Source organism: Xenopus laevis, chromosome 3L, assembly GCF_017654675.1.
Source record: "Xenopus laevis strain J_2021 chromosome 3L, Xenopus_laevis_v10.1, whole genome shotgun sequence".
Taxonomy (NCBI): Eukaryota; Metazoa; Chordata; class Amphibia; order Anura; family Pipidae; genus Xenopus; species Xenopus laevis.
Genome location: NC_054375.1, coordinates 66341037 through 66366050, shown reverse-complemented (window position 1 = coordinate 66366050; position 25014 = coordinate 66341037). Strand labels below are relative to the sequence as shown.

Genomic DNA, 25014 nt, shown 5'->3' with positions numbered 1-25014 from the left:
TGCACTTTGCACACTGGCCTGAACTTCTGTGAATTTCTGAAGGTATCTTTGCTCTATAAGAGTGCAGAGAGGCCTGAATTGCTTTGATGAATACTGTACTGCCGGTGTTTGGCAGCTCTGTGTTCATGAGGAGCAGGGAAGAAGGAGGTATATAGAAGTTCCCCTCCCAACATTCTTCAAACTTGCACAACATTCAAATTATGAATCTGGAGTTAAGTGAAGAGCTTGGCCAAACCTTGGACACAACTTTTTTTCATGAGTATTAAGAGGCTCATATTTGAACCCCTTAGTGCTCTAACACTTGTGGTTGGGAGTCACAGTAACCCATTTGTTTTTAGAGAAGGAACTGAGCACAGTTTGCTCAGAGCTCCGATACATTACCAAGGGGCTAATGTTCTTTAAGTTTATTTTTTTCGTCTGATTATTTCAGGTATTTCCTTCCTTCCTCTTGCTTAGGAATCTGCCGCTGTTACTGCCCCGTCCCAGATATCCTCTACTGAGTGTTTCAGAAGGGAAGAGTATGTGCTATATCTTTCATGCAATCCTGATATTCATGGTTCAGTGAATTCCTTCTAAAGATCTGTCATTGTTATGTCTGCCAGGAAAAGGAGGGGAAAACTGCACACCAGCCCTTTGACAGAGTCTTTCCTGATTCTCATGTAGACAGACATTTGTTGGTGGGTTTTTTTTTGTTGTTTTTTTTTGACTGGTTTCAAAGAGTCACTAAAATATAACTGCATAAGATGCCTATTCAGTGTAACATTACAGCAAATATAAACTGATTTGTGCCTTGATATTAATAATTACTTGTTTATTAAATGTGAATTGGAATGTCACTGTGGTTTGGTGATATTCAGCAAGGAAACACTGTTATGTCTGTTGGGAACAGGAGGAAAGCTCTGCACAGCCGTTATCTGGCTCAGTCTTTCCTGTTTCTCACCTTGGAAATATTTGTGTCTCATTAGAGGAAAAAAAAGATGCAATATTACACAGCCAAGATTATGTGTTGCAAGGGCACCGTTTAACAGTAAGAATAATGTATAGACACACACATATATATATATATAAATATATGTCATTAATTTACAAACCCGAGGCACTAAACTGCACATCCTATAGCAACCAATTAGAAATTAAAATGACACAGTCTGCTGCACTGAATGTTAGGTAGCTTGCTGCAAAGAAATTTTGTTTGCCATTTCATTTTAAAAAGTTAGTGATTTCCTCAGTCTTCTGAAAAGATCTCTTACTTACACCTTTAGGACAGAATGGGTGCACTGCCGTACTGGGGTCCAAGGTTCATTTTCTACCAGGGTAGTATCTGCTGTACGTAGGCTATATGTTGCATTTCACAGGGACCTCATATAGTAAGACTGATTCTGGTAGGGACCAAAGTGAAAAGGTAAAATATTAAATAATAACAAAATGCTCCAAAACCAAATTAACTTGCCCAGGTTTTTTGTCTCTTTGAATAATATGAATAAAAATAGACCCTTTGTCTAAGGGCATAACTGGAACAGTCAGGATTTCCCTGTCATGGTCATGGTCACAGCCCAGGGCAGCTCCTGGCAATCCACTAACAATGCCAATATGGCAGGAAAATTAGGATAGTGTGGAGGATTTCAAACTACTTTGAGGCCAGCCTCATCACAATTGGTGGTTGGGGTGCATTCTGAGGGTCATTTTCTATTGACATTTGTCAGGTTTTTTTTTTACATGGATGCTATATATATGTGTTTATATATATATATAAATATATTAAATATATATATATATATATATATATATACATATATATATATATATATATATATTCCACCATAGAGCCGGCACTCTCGAGACATCGATAATAGATTGCCTGGGTGCAGTATCGTAAAAATGTAAATAACTACCATCGAGTAAGATCCGCACTCACAGGTCTTAAAAAATGAAAAAAATGTATATGTATATAAAGAGAGGACTAACGTTTGGGCCTCCTATGGGGCCTTTCTCAAAGTGGTAAGTTCTTAATAAAAATGCCATATATAAACATGTTGGCGGGAAAGCAACTACTTAATTAATGATGACGTCTCTTCCCCCACCCCAAGGGCAAATACTACCTAGACGTCACAAATTAAAACATATAAAATGTGAACAAAGCACAAATGCATATTGTATAGATAAATAACATCCTAATCTGGCCATTACATTTACACTGATAAAAACAAGATACATTGCAACTGCATACTAAATTGATAGCAGCAAATCAATTACTTGTGTATGTTACTAAAGTATCAAAAAGGTTTTTTGATACTTTAGTAACATACACATGTAATTTAAACAGTCTTTCGTGAATGCTAGCTACCCTATGGACTATATATATATATATATATATATATATATATATATATATATATATATATATATATATATATATATATACACTGTATGTGTGTGTGTGACCACTAAGAAATGCTTTATTGAATATCTTTTCTATATTTGTAATCTTACCATGCTTTGTAATACAGTGGGGTGGTTGAACATATGCTCTAGAGTCCAGTGTGATGTTTTATTTCTTTGTTTTCTGACAGTCTTATGTTAATAAAATGTCAACAGGGCTGCTGATCATTTTATAGTGTAGAGACTGCCTTACAAAACTTGATCAGGTCATATGGGCACATGACATCAGCTGACAAGCTGTCAATGATACCTTTTAGGTACCATTTTAGCACTGGGGTCATCACACTGGGTTAGCACTTGACAAAATCAACCTTTTTAAAATGCTGTCAGAAGCTTGGACTGTGTCTGTTTCAGTGATCTCTGAGCACAATGAATCTGCAGCTACTAGCATGATATTAAAAAAAAGACCAAGGCATATTAAAATGAAAAGGCAATGCCACTTGCAAAGAGGGAACATCTTTATAAATTGAGTGGGAATAATTTGCCTTGAGTACATTTCTACAGAAAATGAAGAAAGGTACAAGCAATGACAGCACATTCTTTGTGCTCATTAAAAAAAGTTGCCCTATCAACCGAAGGGTTTATTGACTAGACGGGCAGTCAGGTTATATAATTCCCTGGTTGTCAATACAGTATATCCGGCTTTTTATTTGGTCTCTTATCAGGACAACTTATCATGAGTATACATTGCTGAAAAGTCTATAGGCAGCCCTTTTCTCCACCAGTATGGTAAAGCAAGCAGTATAAAACTTTATAGAACACATCAAAAGTTTTATTACTTCATTAATAATGTTTGCAGGAAACGTTTTAATTGTTCTGTGGCTGGCATTTCTAGCACTATTGACACCAAACTTATACTCTAGAACACATGCATCATATGCAAGCAAATACCGCCACATATTTCTTATATTGTGAGAAGTAATAAGTGCAGCGCTGTATGTTGGCGCTCTATAAATACATGTTAATAATAATAATCAAGAACAGGTGAGAGTTGGAGTTTGTCACAGACAGCATAAATAGTTAATTTCTGTTGAAATAGTGACAAGGGACCTCAGAATAACCTTGCATGCTTGGGAATAAAAACTTATATAATGTAATATTGATATTGTGGTCATTGCAGTATCTGTGAATTAAATGAGCTAAATATTACAAGATAAGAAACAACCTTCAAAATTATAGCAGTTTGTAAAATCTCAATAATCTCATTGTATTGCGTCCACTAGAAAGCATTCCAGTACAGAGATTCAGTCAGGTCATCTGTTTTGCAAACTCAAAAATCAATTCAGGGTCAATTCAATCATGAGTAGTAGCTGCTACCATGGATGCCAAACCACATTATGAATAATTCATTTATGTATTCTAGATACATATGGAATTGAAGAGGTTGAATGATAGTTTCTTTAAAAAAAATCCATCTTTTACTAATATTGGCTGAAATTGTACAGAATGCTAGTAAGAGTAAGAATATTAATATGCATCAACTGTCCTCAAAAGCCAAACTCAACAAACCACAGGTCATTTAGTGGCCTTAATTAGGAATACTGAGCATGATTGAAGGGGTAATGCTCTTCTGTAACTGCTATATATTTTACCACTCCCAGGCACCTTCATTAATCTTTTTATACTTGTTTTAAATACTCTCCTGTAATCACATATATTCACTGTTAATTACCAAAAGTGTAGGTTCTATGGAGAAAGACAAATGTGTGTTGCTAGTATCCATAGGATCTAGATCAACAGCATTCTAAATGCTTGAGTGAATCTGCTGAGATAATACCAACGCTTTAAAATACAAAACAAACAATTCTTTTTGCAACATTAATTAGTAAGGTGATAAACACTCACAGGAAACAGCAGGTTTCACCCAGGGGAGCATCTGGCTAGAGATATGAGATCTGCCATTGCTCTGGAAACAAACTCTAGGTGACATCTTTCCTGCTATATACTGTATTGTGTGATGTTCTTTTACTGATGGACCAGGCTGCATGAGATGAGAATATATTACAAAAAAAGCAATAGATACAAAAATTAAGTATAACATGCATGTTTACAAATTTGCATTAATATGTACAAATTAGTTTACTGGTAGAGACATTTATGCTACCCCTATAACAATATGCATTGATTTTCATTCTATGTATATTCGTGCCCACATTTCTACAGTATATGTACAGTAGCAAGAAGTGTATCATTATATGTTGGCAGCTATAATACTGTTGCTACAAATCACAATAGGGGAAGCCGAAGGAGCTGGTTGGAGACTGTAAGGCTAATTAGAGAGACAATTTATAGAAGGTGTCATCATCTTTCTGAGCCAGGTGTTCAACACAAATACACAAGCTACGCGATACCATTGCTGCTATTCTGCCACAGAGAGCTTTCTCATTTTATTTGGGTGAAAATTATATGGATCTTCCTAAAGGTAAGGTTACTTTGGACTCTGCACTATTATTTCATAGCCTTGTACGTGGCTTTTTGAGGCTTTTATATTTAACATCTGAGCAAACAACTAAAATGTACTTCCACCATGATATAAATAGTAACTCCTCACAGAAGCCATTGTATAACAAATAACATGTGGTAGGTGTGTGAAAGGTACATTTAGTATTTATGCAGCATTTACATATCACACCCTCATCTATCTAGTCCTACATAGTTATACTCAGCTGCCATTCTGCTTAGGAACTAGGGTATTTTATCATGAATAACTGTTCAGCAGCATTTAAAATATGACAGTGATTCTGCTAAAGCACTATTATTTTGTGTTGAATTATTTACACTGTAATGATTTTGACAAGTCATAAATTGATTTCCATGCAAAAGATTTTTTATGTATATATTGAAAGTTTTTTTAGTGACCTGAAGGCTCCATTTTAGAGAATCTCAGTTCCCAATCATTGTGGATAATAGATCCCATATCTGTGTGTATGTCTGTCTGATGAGCTATAGTTCACAATACAGCTTGTAGAATTTTAGCATTTTGGCTTGAAGTGAGATTGTGCAGTCTAAAGAAAGTCCTTTTTTATATGAGAGACTTGTCAGGAAGGCTAATAAATAGGCATCAAAAATGTATACACACATCAGGGCTTTCCTGTAGGACAACCCTCATATAATCAGTTTATTTACATCATAAGTTCTTTATTGATTCTTTTTTTAATAATGAGAACCATCACTGGGTAGCCATACTGAATATAATTTCCAGGCAGGTCTGGAAATCTTCATTGTATTAGTGTTATGGAAGGAGCTGAATATTTTATATTTTTTTTACTTTCTTACATTTGCCCTAAGGTCTGTGAACATTTTAGAGACTTATGGTGAAATGTAATAAATTGTCTTAAGTTTGCTTTCTAGCAAGCAGCAGGTAGCATTTACTTGTCAGCTGATGTCAGCAAACAATTACCTGATTGCTGTGGATTACTAGATAAATTAAAGACTGTTTATTAGATGAATCCCATAGTTCACCTATTTAGCCTGCCCTAACATTCTATTGTTTCATAATTCAAAAGGGGTATGGCCTAGTGAGCAAGGAGCATGGCACAATATCTCTGGGGACATGGGCAGTCTGAAAAATGTAAAGACATGCGGCCCTATTTACCTTTAGGTTGTAAATATATACCGACCCCTGTGAAATGGTGTCAGCAGTCTGTGCTCTGCACTTTATACTAGATTAAAAATATGACAAATGGTGCACAGTGCAGTACAGTTGCTCTCAATCCATCTTTGTGTATTCAACACCTGCCATGTACAGGGATTCATAGAATTTGCACCCATCAGTTTGTGCACCATTAAGCATGCACCTCCTTGAATATAGTGATACCAAAACTAGCGCATTGTATTCATGGGAGAATCACAAGTCTTTGTGTTCTCTACTGAAGCACAAAGACATGCACCTACCTATAGGGGGACTAAGATTAAGGCAGGTGCGTGTAAAAAAACATGGCAGTTTCCATTTGTTTTTTCCACTTTGTCCTTCCCCCACACAGATGCCGAGGCTTTCTGCTGCAGTTTGGGTTCCTAAACGTAATACCCAGACCAGAGGCTTGGCAAGGGTGCAAGATGGTAGCATTAGGTGGGACAGCTCCAAGCTTGAAAAAATTGATACACTATGGATATAATTATTGGATACAATGCATATGATTATTTACTAGAATCTCCTAGAATTAAGGAATAATTAATAATTGATACTAATGCAAACTGATCTATCGCCTAACTACTATATTATAAAACATATGTGAGGAAAGTCATGCAACAGGGCAGAAATAGGATTGGTTAGCTAATGATTGCTTAATGGATGCTTTCTTTCTGGCTTGTTCTGTCCTTCTTTTCATTTTACAGTTAGTTAGATGCACATAATAAGCACAATATTATTATTTGCATACAGTATCTTGGCACATTGTGGAAAACCTATTCCATTCCATACAATAAATGGATGTATACAATAAACATACAGATAAAACAACAACTTATAACCGATACACAAGGTAAAGAGGACCCGGCCCACCAAGAGCTTACAATTACAATATAAAAAAGGTTGTTATTAACCATAGTTGTGGAGCAGTATTTTTCCTGTTATTATTTTGGGGTCTGTTAAAGATTTATTATCTGATATGAAAAAAAAAACAACACAATCAAGAGGCATAGAGTTTAGCGTATACTGGGAATAGATCTGAGAAAGGTTCACATAGTTAAGGCATTAGTCAGGGACTAAACATTTTAATCTAGGGACTTGTTCTGCTTTTCAGATGTTGAAAATGGATGTAAACAAACTGAACACAACGTTACTCCGGAAGTTTCGTCAGGGAGTTGCTGCAGCCCTTGGCTTGTCGCCACAGCAAGTTCACATCAATCGCCTCAATGTAAGTGCACTGTTGTGTCCAAATCTCCTTTGTGTTTGTAAGCTCTTAATGGATGGCTTTCCGTAGTGGACAATAGCTAACCTTATGAATAGCTTATAATACCTCTCAGATACAATTTGCTATTTCAGAACAGAAATGCATTGCTTTATACTGACAATATAGAACAGTACTCATAACACCTGAAGGGATGGGCAGGAAAAACCAATGACAAAACTGTCTTTTACCAGCCAAAACTGCAACTGAGACAATTAATTTTTTGTAAATGTCCTTATGTGTCTCACAGGTAATTTAATTATGTGACACGTGGGTGGAAATAGTGAATAAACAGCTAAAGCTACAGTAAAGTTGCAGTTATGTGCTCCTTGATGTTGCACCAGTTTGTGCACCAATTAATTTTGATAAATCATAAATATGTTTTGGTAAAAATGTGTTCAATATCTGTAAATATTTGATTCAACACCTCGAAATTGTGTTAAGCAAAAACACATTGAGTTGAGTCTTTACTGGTGAGCTAGACAGCTGTTAAGGTACTGAGTAAAATGAATGGTGTAATTTCAACTGTATGTTACCAGAAAAGGGGAAGTTCAAACAAAGTTTTTCACATTATTTCCCCACACACAGGGTAGAAAGAATTGCGTGGAACTCTTTATTTCCCCTCTGAACAAAAAAATAGGCGTTCCAGAGGCCCTTCCTTCTGCAGAAGTCTTGCGTTCCCTCAACTTGCATACACTGCACCAAAGATTATCCCATTTTGGAATTACTGAAGTGTCTGCAGAGGTAAGACTCAATTCATTGTTCTGAGTGATTTACTGTGATTGCAAAGTTTATCCAGTCGTTTCCCCTCCTGCCCTTGTCCAGTTTACTTTAGTCAATCACACACGATGGGGCACATTTACAAAGCTCGAGTGAAGGATTCGAATTAAAAAAACTTCGAATTTCGAAGTGTTTTTTTGGCTACTTCGACCATCGAATGGGCTACTTCGACCTTCGACTACGACTTCGACTACGAATCGAACGATTCGAACTAAAAATCGTTCGACTATTCGACCATTCGATAATCGAAGTACTGTCTCTTTAAGAAAAACTTCGACCCCCTAGTTCGGCAGCTAAAAGCTACCGAACTCAATGTTAGCCTATGGGGAAGGTCTCCATAGGCTTGCCTGTGTTTTTTTGATCGAAGGATATTCCTTCGATCGTTGGATTAAAATCCTTCGAATCGTTCGATTCGAAGGATTTAATCGTTCAAACGTAGGATTAGCGCTAAATCGTTCGACTGCGATATTCGAAGTCGAACGATTTTAGTTCCTAGTCGAATATCGAGGGTTATTTAACCCTCGATATTCGACCCTTAGTAAATCTGCCCCTAAGTGCAGTGCAAGTTGGCTGCAATGGGGAAGAATTATTTAGATACAGAAAAGTGTGTGATAGAATTAGGGATGCACCGAATCCACTGTTTTGGATTCGGCCGAATCCTTCGCGATACCGAATACCGAACCGAATATGAATCCTAATTTGCATATGCAAATTAGGGGTGAGAAGGGGAAAACCGTTTTTACTTCCTTGTTTTGTCACAAAAAGTCACACTATTTCCCTCCCCACCACTAATTTGCATATGCAAATTAGGATTCGGTTCGGCCGGGAAGAAGGATTCGGCTGAATCTGAATCCTGCTGAAAAAGGCCGAATCCTGAACCAAATCCTGGATTCGGTGCATCCCTAGATAGAATGGGGTCACATGAAATTCCTTCTCACGCCCACTGCTGGATAGTACAGCACCCTTTTTCAGCCGGACCCTTACAGAGGTGCTAGAGGAATGGTTTTTACAAGCTGGACTATAACACACAACACTTTGCCAGAAAGGTCATTTATTGAGCAAAATATAACTGAGTACACTAAAGCAATATATAGTGAATAAAGTACCCCCTCTTGTAAAATATAATGATATTATAAGTTACCGAGAAGTTTCATGACTATATAAAAACACGAAGTCATGGAACTCTGAGGTAACGTCTAATATCCTCATATTTTGCAACTGGGGGTACTTTATTTATTATAATACACAAATTTCACTGAGTCATGTGAAAGAAATGACATCAGAACTCACAGTTTATAACTGATGACATCAGAACTCACCGTTTATAAGGATATAATTTACAGGAAATTCATGGCTTTTGTGTATTATATCAATATTATTATAGAAAAATAAGCAGTTTCATATAACCTCATACACCATTATCTATAGTAGATAGAATAATGTGAAGGTACAGTCTTACCACTTAAGAACACCTCAGTGAAATGGATTCCCTCCAATAGAAGCCACCCAAACTCAGGGATGAATGGTCGCCTTTCCAGGTGTTACTACTAACACGCTACTAGTCAGTAGAAGGACATGATGCTCTTGCTAAACCATTCCTATCTACTGTATCTCACTACTATGAATGTGCTGTTACAGGAATTATCTACCTCTATATTTCCCTGCTTCCTGACTTTACTGAGGTTTAAGTTACCATAGGGTTCAAAGCTCGGTACTGGGGTCTTCTGCTTCAGGCTCCCTAGTACATCTATCCCTGGTACTGGGTGGAAACCAAAAGAGTGTGCCATGTGTTTCCTCCCTTTATATAAACTAGGAACATGAACTAGATCCACTGCCCCTAGGCTCATTAGGAAACCTCCCAGACATAGCTTACATATGCCAATTTCCTGAGCAACAGGGGAATTTGACCCCTTGTGTCCCCTACAATATTTACTCTTTTCTGTTCCTTTATTTTATAGTCCAATCTTAAATATTACCATTACATGGCATGTAGGATGATTGTTTATTCCAACAATAGGCATCAAGTAAGTATGTGGGAATGTTCATTTGCTGTTCTATTTGTTTTCAATGCAGGGCTCTACTCTACACAGAATCTACTCAGACTTTTTTTCCTAGCATTAACTTCATGTATCATCTGTTTGCCATTTATAACTTTCCTTGGATGGTTGTTCTTTTATTCACATAAAATTAGATATTTTTTAGGCCACCATATTTTAATGTGTGTAGTGGCAATTCTAGTAGTACACATGGCTGCCAGTACGAAGCTTTATCCTTAGCAGGCCCAGACTGGCTATAGGTGGATTCTGGCAAATGCCAAAAGGGTTGTTGTAAGATGCCATTTATAAGTACTATTTATGGGGCTAGTGGGGGCAGTTTGTGCTTCTCTGAGCTTGAAATGCCTGGGTCTATTTTGATTCCTAGTATGGACCTGCTGCTTAGTGTGTATTTCTAAATTACAAAACAGGCATCATGGCTTAAATTTTTGTTTTATACACTCATTAATACATACCAGTTGAAGCAATGATGTTTCTTGACAAGTGCTTTGTACTTCTACACCAAAATCCATCTAAAACAGAGATGTCAAATACTACAGCTAGATGACAAACAGATCAATGCATCAGGGCTTTGCATGCTATAATTATCTTTTAGCGTAAAGGGAAAATATGATGTGAATTGCTGGGTTCTTTATATGCTAGTAATCAACCCTGCTGCAGTGCAATGGGAGATTTGACTCCTTTATTCGCAGATGAGTAGCTTCCAATCTTTCATTCTCCTTTGTCTCACAATGGGCAAACAAAGTCATTCAGTGGCCCCGTAAGGGCTTTTTTCTGTTACTATTTTCAAGTCTTGACTGTTGTACTAGACAGGTAGAAATTTTTGTTTGCCATGAATTCATTGTGTTTAGCCATACTGACTTAAGTATGATTTGAAGGCCTTCATTGTTCATGTTCATTAAAGTTAAGTATGCCCTCCATGGTTTGATGATAAGTATGCAATGATTGTCATCTGAATACATTTATCTTGGTTCATTTAATTCTTAAAATACTATATTATCTTCTATATTGTTATATTTATATTACCTTGCTTTACTGAGCTTTCTAGATGCCATAATAATATACCATAACTAATTAGGGATGGCTTTAGAGTAAATGTTGACCTGTACAAATGAATATGGGAGCCCAATGGCATTACAAAGCCAACGTTAATTTTTTTACATGCATTTTTATATAATAATATCACAATGGCACATTCAGTGGCTTATTTCTGTTATCTTTGATTTCAAAGAGGTCAGGGGTAAAATTGATTTTTTTCCAATTATGTGCAATAATCAGCCTGGCTGCCATGAGGATGCATTGACAAAGTTTATATGTTGCACTAGAAAAATGTTTTTTTTTTTTTCCCAATAGCATAACCAAGAACCTCCCAAGTTTTTAAGGATGGGAGTTGAAATTTTGCAACAGGAGAATGTGGCCAATGTTATTACATACTCTATGATAAAAGAACAAGTAACTATTAGTATGTGTTGCTTTTAGCATAATAAATAACTAAGAATAAAAAGGAGGCAATTGTGCTATTACGTATCAGAATCTCTATGGATCAGGTAAAACTGGAGAAGCTGGTTACTGTGACCTTTCTGTTCCCATGGTTTTAAATCTACAATAAGGGGCCGATTCATTAAGCTCGAGTGAAGGATTCGAAGTAAAAAAACTTCGAATTTCGAAGTGTTTTTTGGGCTACTTCGACCATCGAATGGGCTACTTCGACCTTCGACTACGACTACGACTTCGAATCGAAGGATTCGAACTAAAAATCGTTCGACTATTCGACCATTCGATAGTCGAAGTACTGCCTCTTTAAAAAAAACTTCGACCCCCTACTTCGGCAGCTAAAAGCTACCGAAGTCAATGTTAGCCTATGGGGAAGGTCCCCATAGGCTTGGCTAACTTTTTTTGATCGAAGGATATTCCTTCGATCGTTGGATTAAAATCCTTCGAATCGTTCGATTCGAAGGATTTAATCGTTCGATCGAAGGAATAATCCTTCGATCGTTCGATCGTAGCATTTGCGCTAAATCCTTCGACTTCGATATTCGAAGTCGAAGGATTTTAGTTCCTAGTCGAATATCGAGGGTTAATTAACCCTCGATATTCGACCCTTGATGAATCGGCCCCTAAGTGTTTTTGCAGAATTATGCACCATGTTTTGGTGGCTGGAAATGCTTTCCAATAATGACAGTTTCCTTCTGTGAAGCAATTAGCAAAATGCCATGCCATTATTTTCTGAATCCAGGAATCAATGAGAAGTCACCCCCCATACTGTTGTAATAAAAGGCTTAAGCACAGATAATGAGGCCAGTAACACTGAAAATCACCGCTATATGTGTTTATACTGTAGGACTGGCATTTCATTATTCACGGATAGGCAGCAGCCTCATCTCCTCTCCCCTACAGAACCTGTCTTATGCAATTTTGCTGCTAAACACTCTAGTCTTAATGATGTCTGAAGAATAAAACTTCATTTATGATTTCTGTTGTATATGGTTGTGTCCATATTCCTGCTGTTGAGTCTACAAATGGTCTGTCCTTTTGGACTGCTGATCGGCTTCTTTTCAACTCCCATTAACTTGCTATACCTTGTTCCTGCAAGATTTTCCAGAAGCCAAATCCATCTTCTGGAACTATTTTCCATGCTTCCTAATACTCTGGTACAAAGTCAAAGCTACAGGGGAGATTATTACAAGGCATTGGAAGACACATCTCACTATATATAAGCCTGATAGATCTAGCAATTTTGCCAAATGCCAAAATCATAGCATAAAAGCATGAAAGTCTGCTATACAAGAGGGGCCTAGTAGTACAGTTATAAGGGCAGAAGTCAGCAATATGCCATAGCAGTGTCATATTCATTTTACTTAACTGGCTACCAGCAGGGAAAATATGATATCTTGATGTTTGGAACGAGTAGAAAGATTTAAAGTCCAGACTTCAAAAACATGGGATCCTCCAAATGACAGAAAAGCAATCTACCATTTTAAGGAAACAACAATGCTTTTTTAAGTTACGTCCCTTTTCTCTGTAATAATACAGAGTAAATACAGAATTAAACTGTACCTTGTACTAGATGGTAACTAAGATGCAGGAATATATATTGGTGCAAAAAACAATTCTATTGGGTTTATTTAATGTTTAAATGGTTTCTAGTAGACTTACTAAAATGACAAATTACAGAAAGATCTTAGGAATTCCAGATAATAAATCATATACCTGTACATATAAATCTTGTTTTTTGCTGACATTCATGATAATGGTCATGATTTGTGACTTTTAATATCTGTGTCGTTTGCACATTTTGATATTTATTGTTCATTCATAAGGAAAACTAGGTTATGAAACAGTAAGGACATATTTCATGTGATGTCAATATGTTTTATTTTGTATAAGATGCATGAATGGTTCTACTTTCATTGATTAAAGGAGCCGCAAGCCAGCACACAGACACACAGGGGCAGATTCACTAACTTCGAGTGAAGGATTCGAATGAAAAAAATTCGAATTTCGAAGTATTTTTTGGGTACTTCGACCATCGAATTGGTTAAATTCGTTCGAATTCGAACGAAATCGAACGAATCGAAGTAAAAATCATTCGACTATTCGAGCATTCGATAGTCGAAGTACTTTCCCTTTAAAAAAAACTTCGACCCCCTACTTCGGCAGATAAAACCTACCGAAGTCAATGTTAGCCTATGGGGAAGGTCCCCATAGGTTTGCTAACCTTTTTTTGATCGAAGGATTTTCCTTCGATCGTTGGATTAAAATCCTTCGAATCGTTCGATTCGAAGGATTTAATTGTTCGATCGAACGAAAAATCCTTCGATCGATCGATCGCAGGATTAGCGCTAAATCCTTCGACTTCGATATTCGAAGTCGAAGGATTTCAATTCGAGGGTCGAATTTCGAAGTATTTTTAACTTCGAAATTCGACCCTTAATGAATCTGCCCCACAGTGTTATACAGAGGGTGATTTATAATTGAAACCAACATTAAGGCTGTGCTGCTGCAATTATTTATCTCATACCAGGCACACGTGAGCTTGAGAAATTCTGTTAACTACAAATTAATAAATAACATTAAAACCAATGAGCACCGGCACTGCATGCAGCCTTTGTGCCTGATCATTTCTATTGAGAGTGCTTGCACCTGTTTCCACCTGTAGAAAGGTAGGCAGGGTGACATACACTACAGCAGTGCGTGGGTGGTAAAGGAGGAGCTGGAAAGGAAAATGAAAGATTAGATTTAACCATTTCCTCAGCAGGCAGGTGAAAAGCACTCACATACCTAATTGGTCAGGTGAATTTCAAGAAAAACATTAACTGTGTTTGCTTTTGTTGAGATCTGACCATAAAATGTGTGTGGGAAGATTATTTGAGCATTAAAGGGATTTTAGCCAACTGCCTGTCTGCCAAAAGTCATTTAACTCCTTGGCTCTCTAGGTAGCGTTAGTGCACTCTGTTCTTGAGTGACTGTGCAATGACTAAAGATATTAAATGTGCCACAGCAGAAGGATAACAGATTGTTTTTGTCTTTATTTCATTACAAGAAAAATGTACTCCAAGGACAACATGAAGCAGATAAGCTATGGACCAAAGAAGGATTTTATACCATTGTTATATTTCTCAGCATATTTGTCATAATAGTGACTTGCTTGATGGTAAGTTTTTTGTTATCTTTTAAATACTGTACTTGCTGTGAATGTTGTATCTTACAATTCAAGTTAGTAGTTAGGAGTGGATCATTATCATCCTAATAATGTGGGGTTAGCTAAAATCTCTAATTTAGCAGAGACAAAGGAATAAAAATACCTTTGAAAATCTACTTGTAGGAAATGTTATTAATAATGAGAATTATAATAATGGAGAGTATACATTGTTGTGCCATCATAAACAGCTGCGTAGCATCCACAGATCTAAACGTATTATTATATGAATGAATAATTAGTCTAGCTTTGGGATACTTGGCCTAACCTCATTGGATGGGTTGTATGCAGCAGCTCTGGCAAATATCGGTTTTACTATCGGTTTTACTAATCAGCCTTATATTGTGACAATTTATACTCTATGTGGACTGTATATTGTGAGTGGGTCCCTAAGCTCAGTAAGTGACAGTAGCATAGAGCATGTGCAGTGAATCAGCAAAAAAGAAGATGGAGAGATACTGGGGCATCTTTGGAAAAACAGATCATCTCTGCTAAACAGGTGGGGTGCCTTGGGCTGGTACAGGAGCCCAAAACTTAGGGGCCCGTTCATTAAGTTCGAGTGAAGGAATAGAAGAAAAAATACTTTGAATTTTGAAGTGTTTTTTTGGCTACTTCGACCATCGAATGGGCTACTTCAACCTTCGACTACAACTTTGACTTCGAATCGAACGATTCGAACTAAAAATCGTTCGACTATTCGACCATTCGATAGTCGAAGTACTGTCTCTTTAAGAAAAAACTTCGACCCCCTAGTTTGCCACCTAAAAGCTACCAAAGTCAATGTTAGCCTATGGGGAAGGTCCCCATAGGCTTGGCTATCTTTTTTTGGTCAAAGGATAATCCTTCGATCGATGGATTAAAATCCTTCAAATCGTTCGAAAGATTTAATTGCGCAAAATCCTTCGACTTCGATATTTGAAGTCGAAGGATTTTAATTCGCCAGTCGAATATTGAGGGTTAATTAACCCTCGGTATTCGACCCTTAATACATCTGCCCCATAATGTACAACATTTCTAGTCTACTTCTTTAGTTAAGCTTTAGTTCTCCTTTAATAACCTATGCTTATATGTTGCGATTGACATTCATGGGAAACATGGATGGTGGACAGTGCTGACTCATTATAACACCAGATTAGGTTTAAATTGCAGCGAAAAACAAGATCAGATTAAGAACACGATTAAGAAATGTAGGAGGAATGTAAGTAAGGGAGTCTTTGTTCACAAACAAAGCAACCTCTTTGCTGTTTGTGAAACTAAATTCTCATTCCAAAATGGTGGCAATTTTTCATCAACAAGGTGAATATTCCCAAAGGCTTGAAGACCAGATTCATAATATTCGGCTAGCCGCTGCTTTATACATGCTCACAGAAAAGCTGCTTATTAAAGCTGTTCATAACCAAGCTGTGCCAGTCTGCACAACACACAATTTATGTACTGTATTACATATTTTGACAGATGCACAGCAGGAAAGCTTCACAACAATGTTTATTCAGCTGGGAAAAAGCAGAGGAGTTTAAAATGGCTTCCCTCCTCCTCCTTGGTGCCCAGCAGATGCTGCCTTATGAGTACAGTAAATCTATATGCTTGCTGGTGTTTTCAGTGAATGCCAGACTGGTTACACAATCTGCATACAAGCTAGGTTTTTGTTGACAAATAATTAAACAGGATCATTCACAAGAAGCTTGAGGCAATTAGTTCAGCGGTAAATAACCTATGACCAGAAAGGCTTTTGTGACCACATTGGACCTTGCAACCCGTCCATCCTTCTCTCTTGCCTTCTGCTCCAGTGTGCTGTTTCTCTGTCCTTTGTACATCTTTCTCAGATACCATTTATTTCTTCTTCCTCAAAACTGCTTTGAATCTTACCTCCCCCCTCATCCTTTTATCCCCTCCTCTATCTCTGGAAGGAGAGTCTATGCCGCAACTTACTCTGTATCTAAATAAATTCAAGCCTGGAAGTTCAGGCAGCTACCTGTTCCAGCAAATAACTTATTTTAAAAGAAAAGAAGTGTCATCCGCAGGTAATGATTTCTTTTAAAAAAAACAGTGTTTTTGCTGGTGGACCTTTTCTCCTCTTAACCACTCCCCCCCACACCCTTTTCTGTATTGTGCTTTTTCTACTCTTCATCCATTTTCCCAATGAACCTTGCAATATAACAACTCCCCCCCCCCCAAACAACACTTTCTCTACGTTTAACCCCATTTCTCCAATGAGGCTTAACAGGCTTTTGGCCGAATCTTTCACAAAGGATTCGGGGTTATGGCCGAATCCTAAATTGGATTCGGTGCATCCCTAGTTTGTATGGACTTACCTGAGTCTTACCAGGTACAAGCCACCCCTTGGCAACTACATGTATTTTTACACCAGAACAAACATTCCATAAAATGCCTTTAAAATAAGGCTATGCTGCTATTACTTGCAGAATATAAGTACTGCAATCCATAAATATGTTTTAAATCACATGCAGTAAACTTGAAGAACTTGCATAAAATGTGCATTTGGAATACTTGTATTTATAAATTTGACTAAATGTGGCACCCCAGAAAACAAAGGCTCCATAGACTTCTTTAGTTAGGATAATTTGAATGAACTGATTATATAACACAGGCACAGTGGGTGAATGCTTTCAGACTGTATGGATGCAAGGCATATCTACCATCCTACAGTCACAAGGACAGTATGTTGTGTGTTTATTATAGACTGAATGCAGTTAAACGTCAGATACAAATATAACCTCAATGGAAACAATTAGGCATTCTGCCTACCAGACATCTACGAAATACTGTGACAACCCGTTGCCTACAGATAATGGCGGTGTTGAGTCAGTCTTCATGTTTCTTTGATGTGCATTATTTGTAATTATTCCAGGCTTATTCTCTTGCTAGAGCTGCAAGTTTGTGATTATTTAAGTGCTTCAGGTAGAAAGTGGCATTGTCAGTGAATTAATGGTTTTATCCTATTGTCTTGGTTTAAGCCATACTATTTCCTTCAGGCTTTGAACATTCTCAGCTATTATATATTTGCTACTGCACACAGGAATATAAATATATGGCCATTCATCTTGCATATTGTGAAGAAGCAGTGATGCAATAGGACAGGAACTATTCTATTAACCAGATCTTATGCCTGGTCACTTCCATTTAGTCTGTGAACAGTCTACATTGGTATGTAGAAGCTGGCGTATTCTCCAGACATTTGTACTGGATGAAACTGATCGATCAATTTGATTGGACAATTCAACTGATTGTATGGAATCATTCACTCTTTATTTATAATTTTCTTCCCAACTGTATCTTGATGTGCATGTCCACCTTTAAGCCATATACAGCGGGTGGCACTTACTGCATACCAGGAGCTGTCTGATTATTGGATACAGATGTTTTTTGTGGTCTCAGCACCAGCTGTTTCAGGTGCAGAAACTTGTTCACATACTGTTTTTTTTTTTTTTAATCAAGTACTTTCATAGCTTTTATACTGCCACTTATTCCCTGATTCCAGGCTGAAACCAATAAAACACTACGCAGTGAGCTAGTAGTAAAGTTCTGTGTTACTGCTCTAAAGTCTTTAAATACCTTCTGGCACAGCTGCATGGACTGGGCTGTCAATTCCCATTTTGTATATTATTTTTCCCTTCTTTGAACCCATAATGCCCATAATTCCCTTCTCTGAACCCATAACATATATCAGCGTGACCAACAATAGTCAGGGGACTCCATAGTAGAAGTCAAAATAAACATTAAAAAGAGGCATAGAAAAGTGAACATATATTCTGTGCTGCCTTGGAGACAGGATGTTTGTGTGTAATGAACGAGACCAGACTCAGTTTCATTTTCTACATTTACTTTATGTTCTACCTTGTTATGCATAGTCATAGCTGCTTAAAAGATAACATAGAAAAGAAAAACAACATACAATAAGGGACAAGCACCTAATCTTTAAGTAAGTTTTAGACTCACTTTATTTTCCTGTTTGTATACACATTTTATTTATCAATATGTGTGGGAGATGCCATATTGTTGTTAACATCAAAAAAATGTTCTCCATAGTTATCAGATTGCATTTGTAATTTTTATAGAACAAAATGATTACAGCAGGCATGTCAGACTGTTGTTTTAAGGGCCACATGCTGCCCTCGTACTTTCTAGCCTTAATGCCATTTGGGGAATAAGGTACAGCTGACTATAAAATGAATTTATGTAATTATAAATGTATAGCTGTGTCCAAAGTTCTAGCCACTATGTTCAACCTTACAAGTCTGACATGCCTGCAGTTCTGACAAATAATGATTCAGACAATCTAGTAACACAGCAGATTTTGTAATTATGAATCGATTTGTTAATCTACATATCTGTCTGTATGTTCTTAAAATAAGTACAGCACCTCTGCAATTCAAGAAAACTGGAAATGGGACTTGATGTGACCTATCATATACATTTGTTTTCTGCTCATTTGGTTCTACATGTAGGCAAATTCAGTTAATGTGTAAGTAAATGCAGAAGCACAGAAGGCTTGTATCAGAGGTTTCTCTTCCATGACGACCTCTACAAATTGCAAGAACAGGTTAGTCTAGAACTACCTTCTATCCTTAGACTCACCTGAGATAATTTTGCAACATCTTATGCTGTCGGACTTTACATTTGGCCACCTGCCATGGTTTACCGTATTGTGTAAAATGTGTGCCTAGTAGACATGTAGCGGGCGACAGAGGACCTGCTCTTCAAAATGCTTACTAGAGCATTTCTGAGCAGGGTTCAATCTATCGCCTTTATTCATTTCCCAAACATTAATATGGGAAGTGGTAACAGGTAGAGGGGGAATGTTTTGACCACTGTTGTTTGCTGCCTGTTGATGGCAGTAGTCAAAACACCTAGTCTGGCATCAGCATTAGTGTTCTGCAGAAACCATTTGAAAAGGAACTGGCAGTAGTGTTGCTTCTGCTGAAAGAAAAGGGTTTTGAGGGTGTTCCTTGACATGTTGTGTGTGAGCGTAACTTCACAAACTGTTCAGTAATTCTGATCACAGTCCATCTCTTATGTAAAACCTTTAGAGAACCAACTCTAGTATGCGATAGATAAGTCAGAAAGAAAAAAAAATAAACTCCCACGGGACAAATTATGAGCTTTTTTAAGAACTGAGCTTCGATTCTTTTTGTGTTTGTTTTGCTTTGTTTTGAGAGTAGGAGGAGAATATTGTAAATAGTTCTTACCTTCTATCTCATAGGTTCTCTACAGATTAAAAGAAAAGATTCAGTTTTCATTGAGGCAGGACAAGAAAAATCAAGAGATTCACCTGTCGCCTCTCCCAGCTCAGCCTACACAATCTCAGGCAAAACGGCCAAGCAGCATGGTGCAGCATGAACATATCCCTAAAGCTGTGAATGTTGTTGTAGACCCTCAGTGCCAAGGCACCTTCGAGATTAGACCTCCATTGTCTGCAGGACCTTCTCCATTTAAAATGAAACCTGTGGGCCTCCAAGAAAGGTAAGCAGGTATTTTATAAGAAAATTAGTCATGTTTATGAGGGCCATTGTTTCTGGTTTATTTTTGTTGGTCATTGGTAAGTGAATTTGAATTTGATGCAGAATGAGTACGAGTACTGCCATACTACCATACCATGTCATTACTTGTGGCCTTTGATTTTATTTTATATTTTGATTTTAATAGCATACATTGTAGGTCCTATACAGTTTGGATACATTTTTACAGTGCTTTTTTTTCGTATAAAGACAAGAGAATTCATTGTTTTTCTAAGATAGATGCATATTATTAAGGACAGCAGGCCCCAAGGATTGTGCTCCCATAGTTATTTGTAGTTATGTTATTAATGTAGCATATACAGTATAATTCATCTGCCTGATGCTACTGTGTATATGTTGCTTGCAGTTGTTGAGTGTCAACTGTTATTGCTTCATTTGCAAGGTTTTAGTGCTTTCCAAGGATTCTTACTGTACATAATGGGTGACATTCTTAAGTCTTGTAAAAAAACACAATTTTTTTGTTGTGCTTTGTCATTCCAGCACATTGACATATATTTTGCATACTCCGATCTCCTTTTTTATACTGGCGCATCTCAAACTGTATTTAGAAGCTGTTTCTTTTTAAACATGCTTTTTTGACCGATAATTCATTTGTTAACCTTCCACTTCAGCAGAACACGGTTATTGATTTTACCTTCTCTGCTGACAGTTGTTGAATATCTTGTGAGGCCCTTTCCTGCAGCTTACAGAATAAACACTGTCAAGACAACTCTGAAACTATGTCTGAGCAATTGTTTTTCATGTAAATCCCTTGTGATAATCTTACTTAAGATGTCCATATATTTTGAGATAAGATCTATGGGCAGTTTTCTAAACAAGTGGATTTTTGTCCAGTTTTGCTAACCCCACTTTGTGCTGTATCAGGCTGATCCAAGTGTTTGGCCAACCATTGAATTACACATAAAGGCCTGTAGAGAGATTTTATATTCTGACTATATGCACCCTGTGAGAAAGGAGATTGTTTAGTTTCAAAGCTCAGGTAGTTGCAAGTGAGAGCCTTTGCCTTAAGATGGGAACATAGGGGTGGTGGGAATATTAGAATAAGGCCGTCAGTTCAGGAGTGAAGTATGTTCTCAATAAATCTGTGAACTTTGCATTCAAAATAAACAATCAGGGGGATATACAGTATCTCCATATATTAGTAGAAAATCCAAAGAAGAATAATGCATTTTTTAATGTTTAATTTTAGCCTAAATAAAATGTGCACTCTATTGAAAAGCTGTGATGTATCTATAGCATTTTGAAAGAGCATGTGCACAATGCAAAAGCAGCATCTCAGAAGAATGCTTATTAAACACAGAGAAAAGAGTCTGTGATGCACGCTAACCTATATATATGGACTTTATGAAACAATAGAACTGTAATGGAAAGATAAATATTGCAGATAAAAATACAGGCCTTTTCCATTGCCCTTAGGGTGGAGAGGAAGTTGTATTTTTCTTTATATTTTTCCATTTTCATGGAATACCCTACAAATGAATGCTAACCCACTGGGGTGTAATGCTCAGCGACGGTTAGTTGCTGATACAGATCAGTTTCATCCTTACTGGGGCTGATCAATGTACAGTAGGAGACTGGCTGAAGTAAATTCGGTAAACTGGTTTCACAGAGCAGAATATGTGCAGAATTGGTCAGATAGACATGTCACTGCAAGACAAAGAGCATCAACAGTCCTGTGACTATGTGATATCTGGTGTGGGAACATATTTATTCATCTTTCACTCCTGTGTATCAAACTGGTAGCCAGTGTTGTGTGCAGCTGTGGTAGACATGAAGAAACACTGCATTACATAATAGTATTTACCCCCTGGCATTGAAAGCAGCAATGTGTGCAGCACTATTTTACTGTTATACATATCTTCTTATGTAACCTCACCACTTAACTCCCTTTATAAAAAACTAGATAAAAGCCAATGCTGCTAAAATACACCACTTATATAAGGTCTCCACGTGTGGCATTCCCTTATTGTTCCGCAAATAAAACAAAAACCTGCAAGGTAATTTTCTCCACTATGTTGCCCAAGTGAGCACTTGTTCTAAAAATAACGAGGTATGGAACTTAACAATGTCGTTTGCTCTGTGTGCAAGTTGTGCTAAATTCAGTTGCCATGACAACCTTGATACTGTTACCTCTGCTTGTGTATCAAAGCTAAATAACTTAGTCCAGCATCATCAATCTTCTTGGAGCATTTGAGAACCTGAAAAACACACTATTCTCTTCTATATACTTTTAAATAAATGTATTGAAGCTACAGTCTACACAATTGCTTAGTTACTGTAATTAGAATAAGGCAGTACATAGGAAGGAGATGCACACACCTTGAAGGAAATGTAGAAATGAGTGACAGTGATTGTGCACAGAGGCAGGGAAGCCAATATATGAGTGTAAGCCCAAAAAAATCATGTTTAATGTTTAATTTGAAAAGGGCTTTCATTACAACTTTTTATGTCTGGGTGACAGGTTCCCTTTAATGTACATTTTGTGGCGATTAAGTGATTTCATTCCGATTTAGTAAACACAGTTCCATAGCTCTAAGGTGTTATCTGTACCATCTGTGCTGAAAATTTTACAGTTGGTCTACATATTACTGGAAAGGGAGTCAGTACTGGACATACTGGAAATGTCATTCCATTTGCTACTCTAATAGCTCTAATAGTGCTATGTGCTCAATTTTTGTCTACTCTCTAAAATAAAGGCTTTACAAAGATGAAATGGTTTAAAACTGAGTTGTGTTTTTCTTTTTGCTGTACAAGTGAAAGATGTTTCATTGGTAGAACAGAAAGATCCAATGGTGAGGTCAAGTTACTCCCATCTACCACTTACTGCAGCACCCCATGCAGGCCCCATCCTCAAGCGCACTAGCCCCATTAAACGTCTGCACTGCTGTTGTAATGAGGTGCTTGCACTATGAATAATTCAATCATTGCTTCTTTGGTAGACCCCTAGATTAAAGAAGGTGAATACCCAGATACCAGACAGCATTTAATAAAGCAGGTAGAAGGATAAGAAAAGTATTTTTTTATCCATAATAAAAGTAGACCAAATGCAAATTGTGTCAGAATATCAGTATCTATACTGCAAAACACCTTCTGCTTGGACTCTGGTTGCTAGTATAGTTGCTTTCTATGGAGATGGTGCATATATTTTCTTGTCATACTATTGCTCATTTTTATATCTGTGATACTTGGAAATTAAGAATTATAATAACCCCTGCATATAAACATATGTTGTTATGTGCTTGTAACATATACTTGTACTTAACAACAACAAATCCTAGGAGAAATGCTTAGTATATTTTTAATCTAGGGGCCCCAATTTTGTAGCACTTTGTAACTGAGATCTTACATTTTGAAGAGCGAAGGTCTTTTGGCTCTTCAGCCACATTAAAAGGTGGCTGTTATGCTAATTGTGAGGGTCATTGGTTATGGGCTAGGCAGTGAAATTGTTCAGGGAGTTGCTAGGGTAAGTAACAGAGTTTAAATCATATAGAAAAACAGCTGATAGGTCAGAGACAGAGAGATAGTGGGTGGAAGGCAATCTGCTGTAGCAATATGCAGGGGTTGGCTAGTAGTTATTACTGTATTAATTACATAGTTGTGTTATTGATATTCTGTACCCACCTTATGTTTGATGAGTTTTCTTAAGGGTTAAGTTATACGGCATACCGTTACCATGTTATTCATATATGAACATGCCATAAATGTCAGTAGCTATATTTCTCTGCTAATAAATGCAGTTTCCTTGTTAATGATACTCCCAAAAATAGACAGAAAGCGTTATATAAAAAGATGGCCTCATGCCACTGAGATTTCTCCTGCCATCAAAAAATTTGACAAGTCAGAGCCAAGACCTTCTAGGCTTCAACTTTGATGACTTTTGCCTGTTTTTATTTTGCCTTTTCCCAGAACTCTTTGTGGGTTTGTAGATGTATTGCAGTCAGCTGGGATTCATGTGGCTCTTGGGGTTTGTGGCTTTAAGAATGAATATTCCTTCAGGATGTCATTAAACCTTTATCATTTGCATATTTGTTATAAACATTAAATAGTTTAACCATATCCCTCTCCCTTTTCTAATGCATATCTTTTTATCTAGGCCCTTTCCCAGTCAGGCATAAGTTAACCTTTATAAACCTGACTGCTGCATATACCAATGTAAATAATAAAAACACAACAAACAAAATAATGAAAGAATACCAACTGCATATTATTTTAGAATACCATTGTCTACTCTATAGCAGGCTTCACTCTATGTAAAGTTACAGTAATGAATAAATACAGGTAATGATCTTTTGCATTAATTGAGGCGGTCACTGTTTTTGGAGTTTGTGTCACAGGCCTTGTGTCATCAGACATCTGTGCTATTAATACCGTAGAAAGAGATAAGCCAGAACAGTGTGCCACAACACTTTTGTGTCCCTCTTTTATTGCTGTGATGTGTCTGTGCCAAAATGTAAGCTTGTTTATACAAATCTGAGCAGCAACACAACGATTTGCAGCATTTCCTTGACCAAACGCCTTCAATCCAGAACAGTCTTTATGTTGCTCGTAGGTCTGTTATCATGCACTTTGGCTTGTTACTGTCGTTGCTACTGGCTCTGTGTAATACACACAGGAAA

The 25014-nt window shown here is 37.2% G+C and overlaps 1 protein-coding gene across 1 annotated transcript in view; it reads left to right on the top strand.

The window, feature by feature from the left end:
- Positions 1–25014, top strand: part of ptprr.L (protein tyrosine phosphatase receptor type R L homeolog) — a 73957-nt gene that overhangs the window by 20200 nt on the left and 28743 nt on the right. The window contains exons 3-6 of the mRNA XM_018252469.2: positions 7182–7295; positions 7917–8072; positions 14706–14816; positions 20083–20342. Of these exons, the coding sequence (XP_018107958.1) occupies positions 7182–7295; positions 7917–8072; positions 14706–14816; positions 20083–20342 (641 nt within the window). The remainder of the gene's footprint in view (positions 1–7181; positions 7296–7916; positions 8073–14705; positions 14817–20082; positions 20343–25014) is intronic.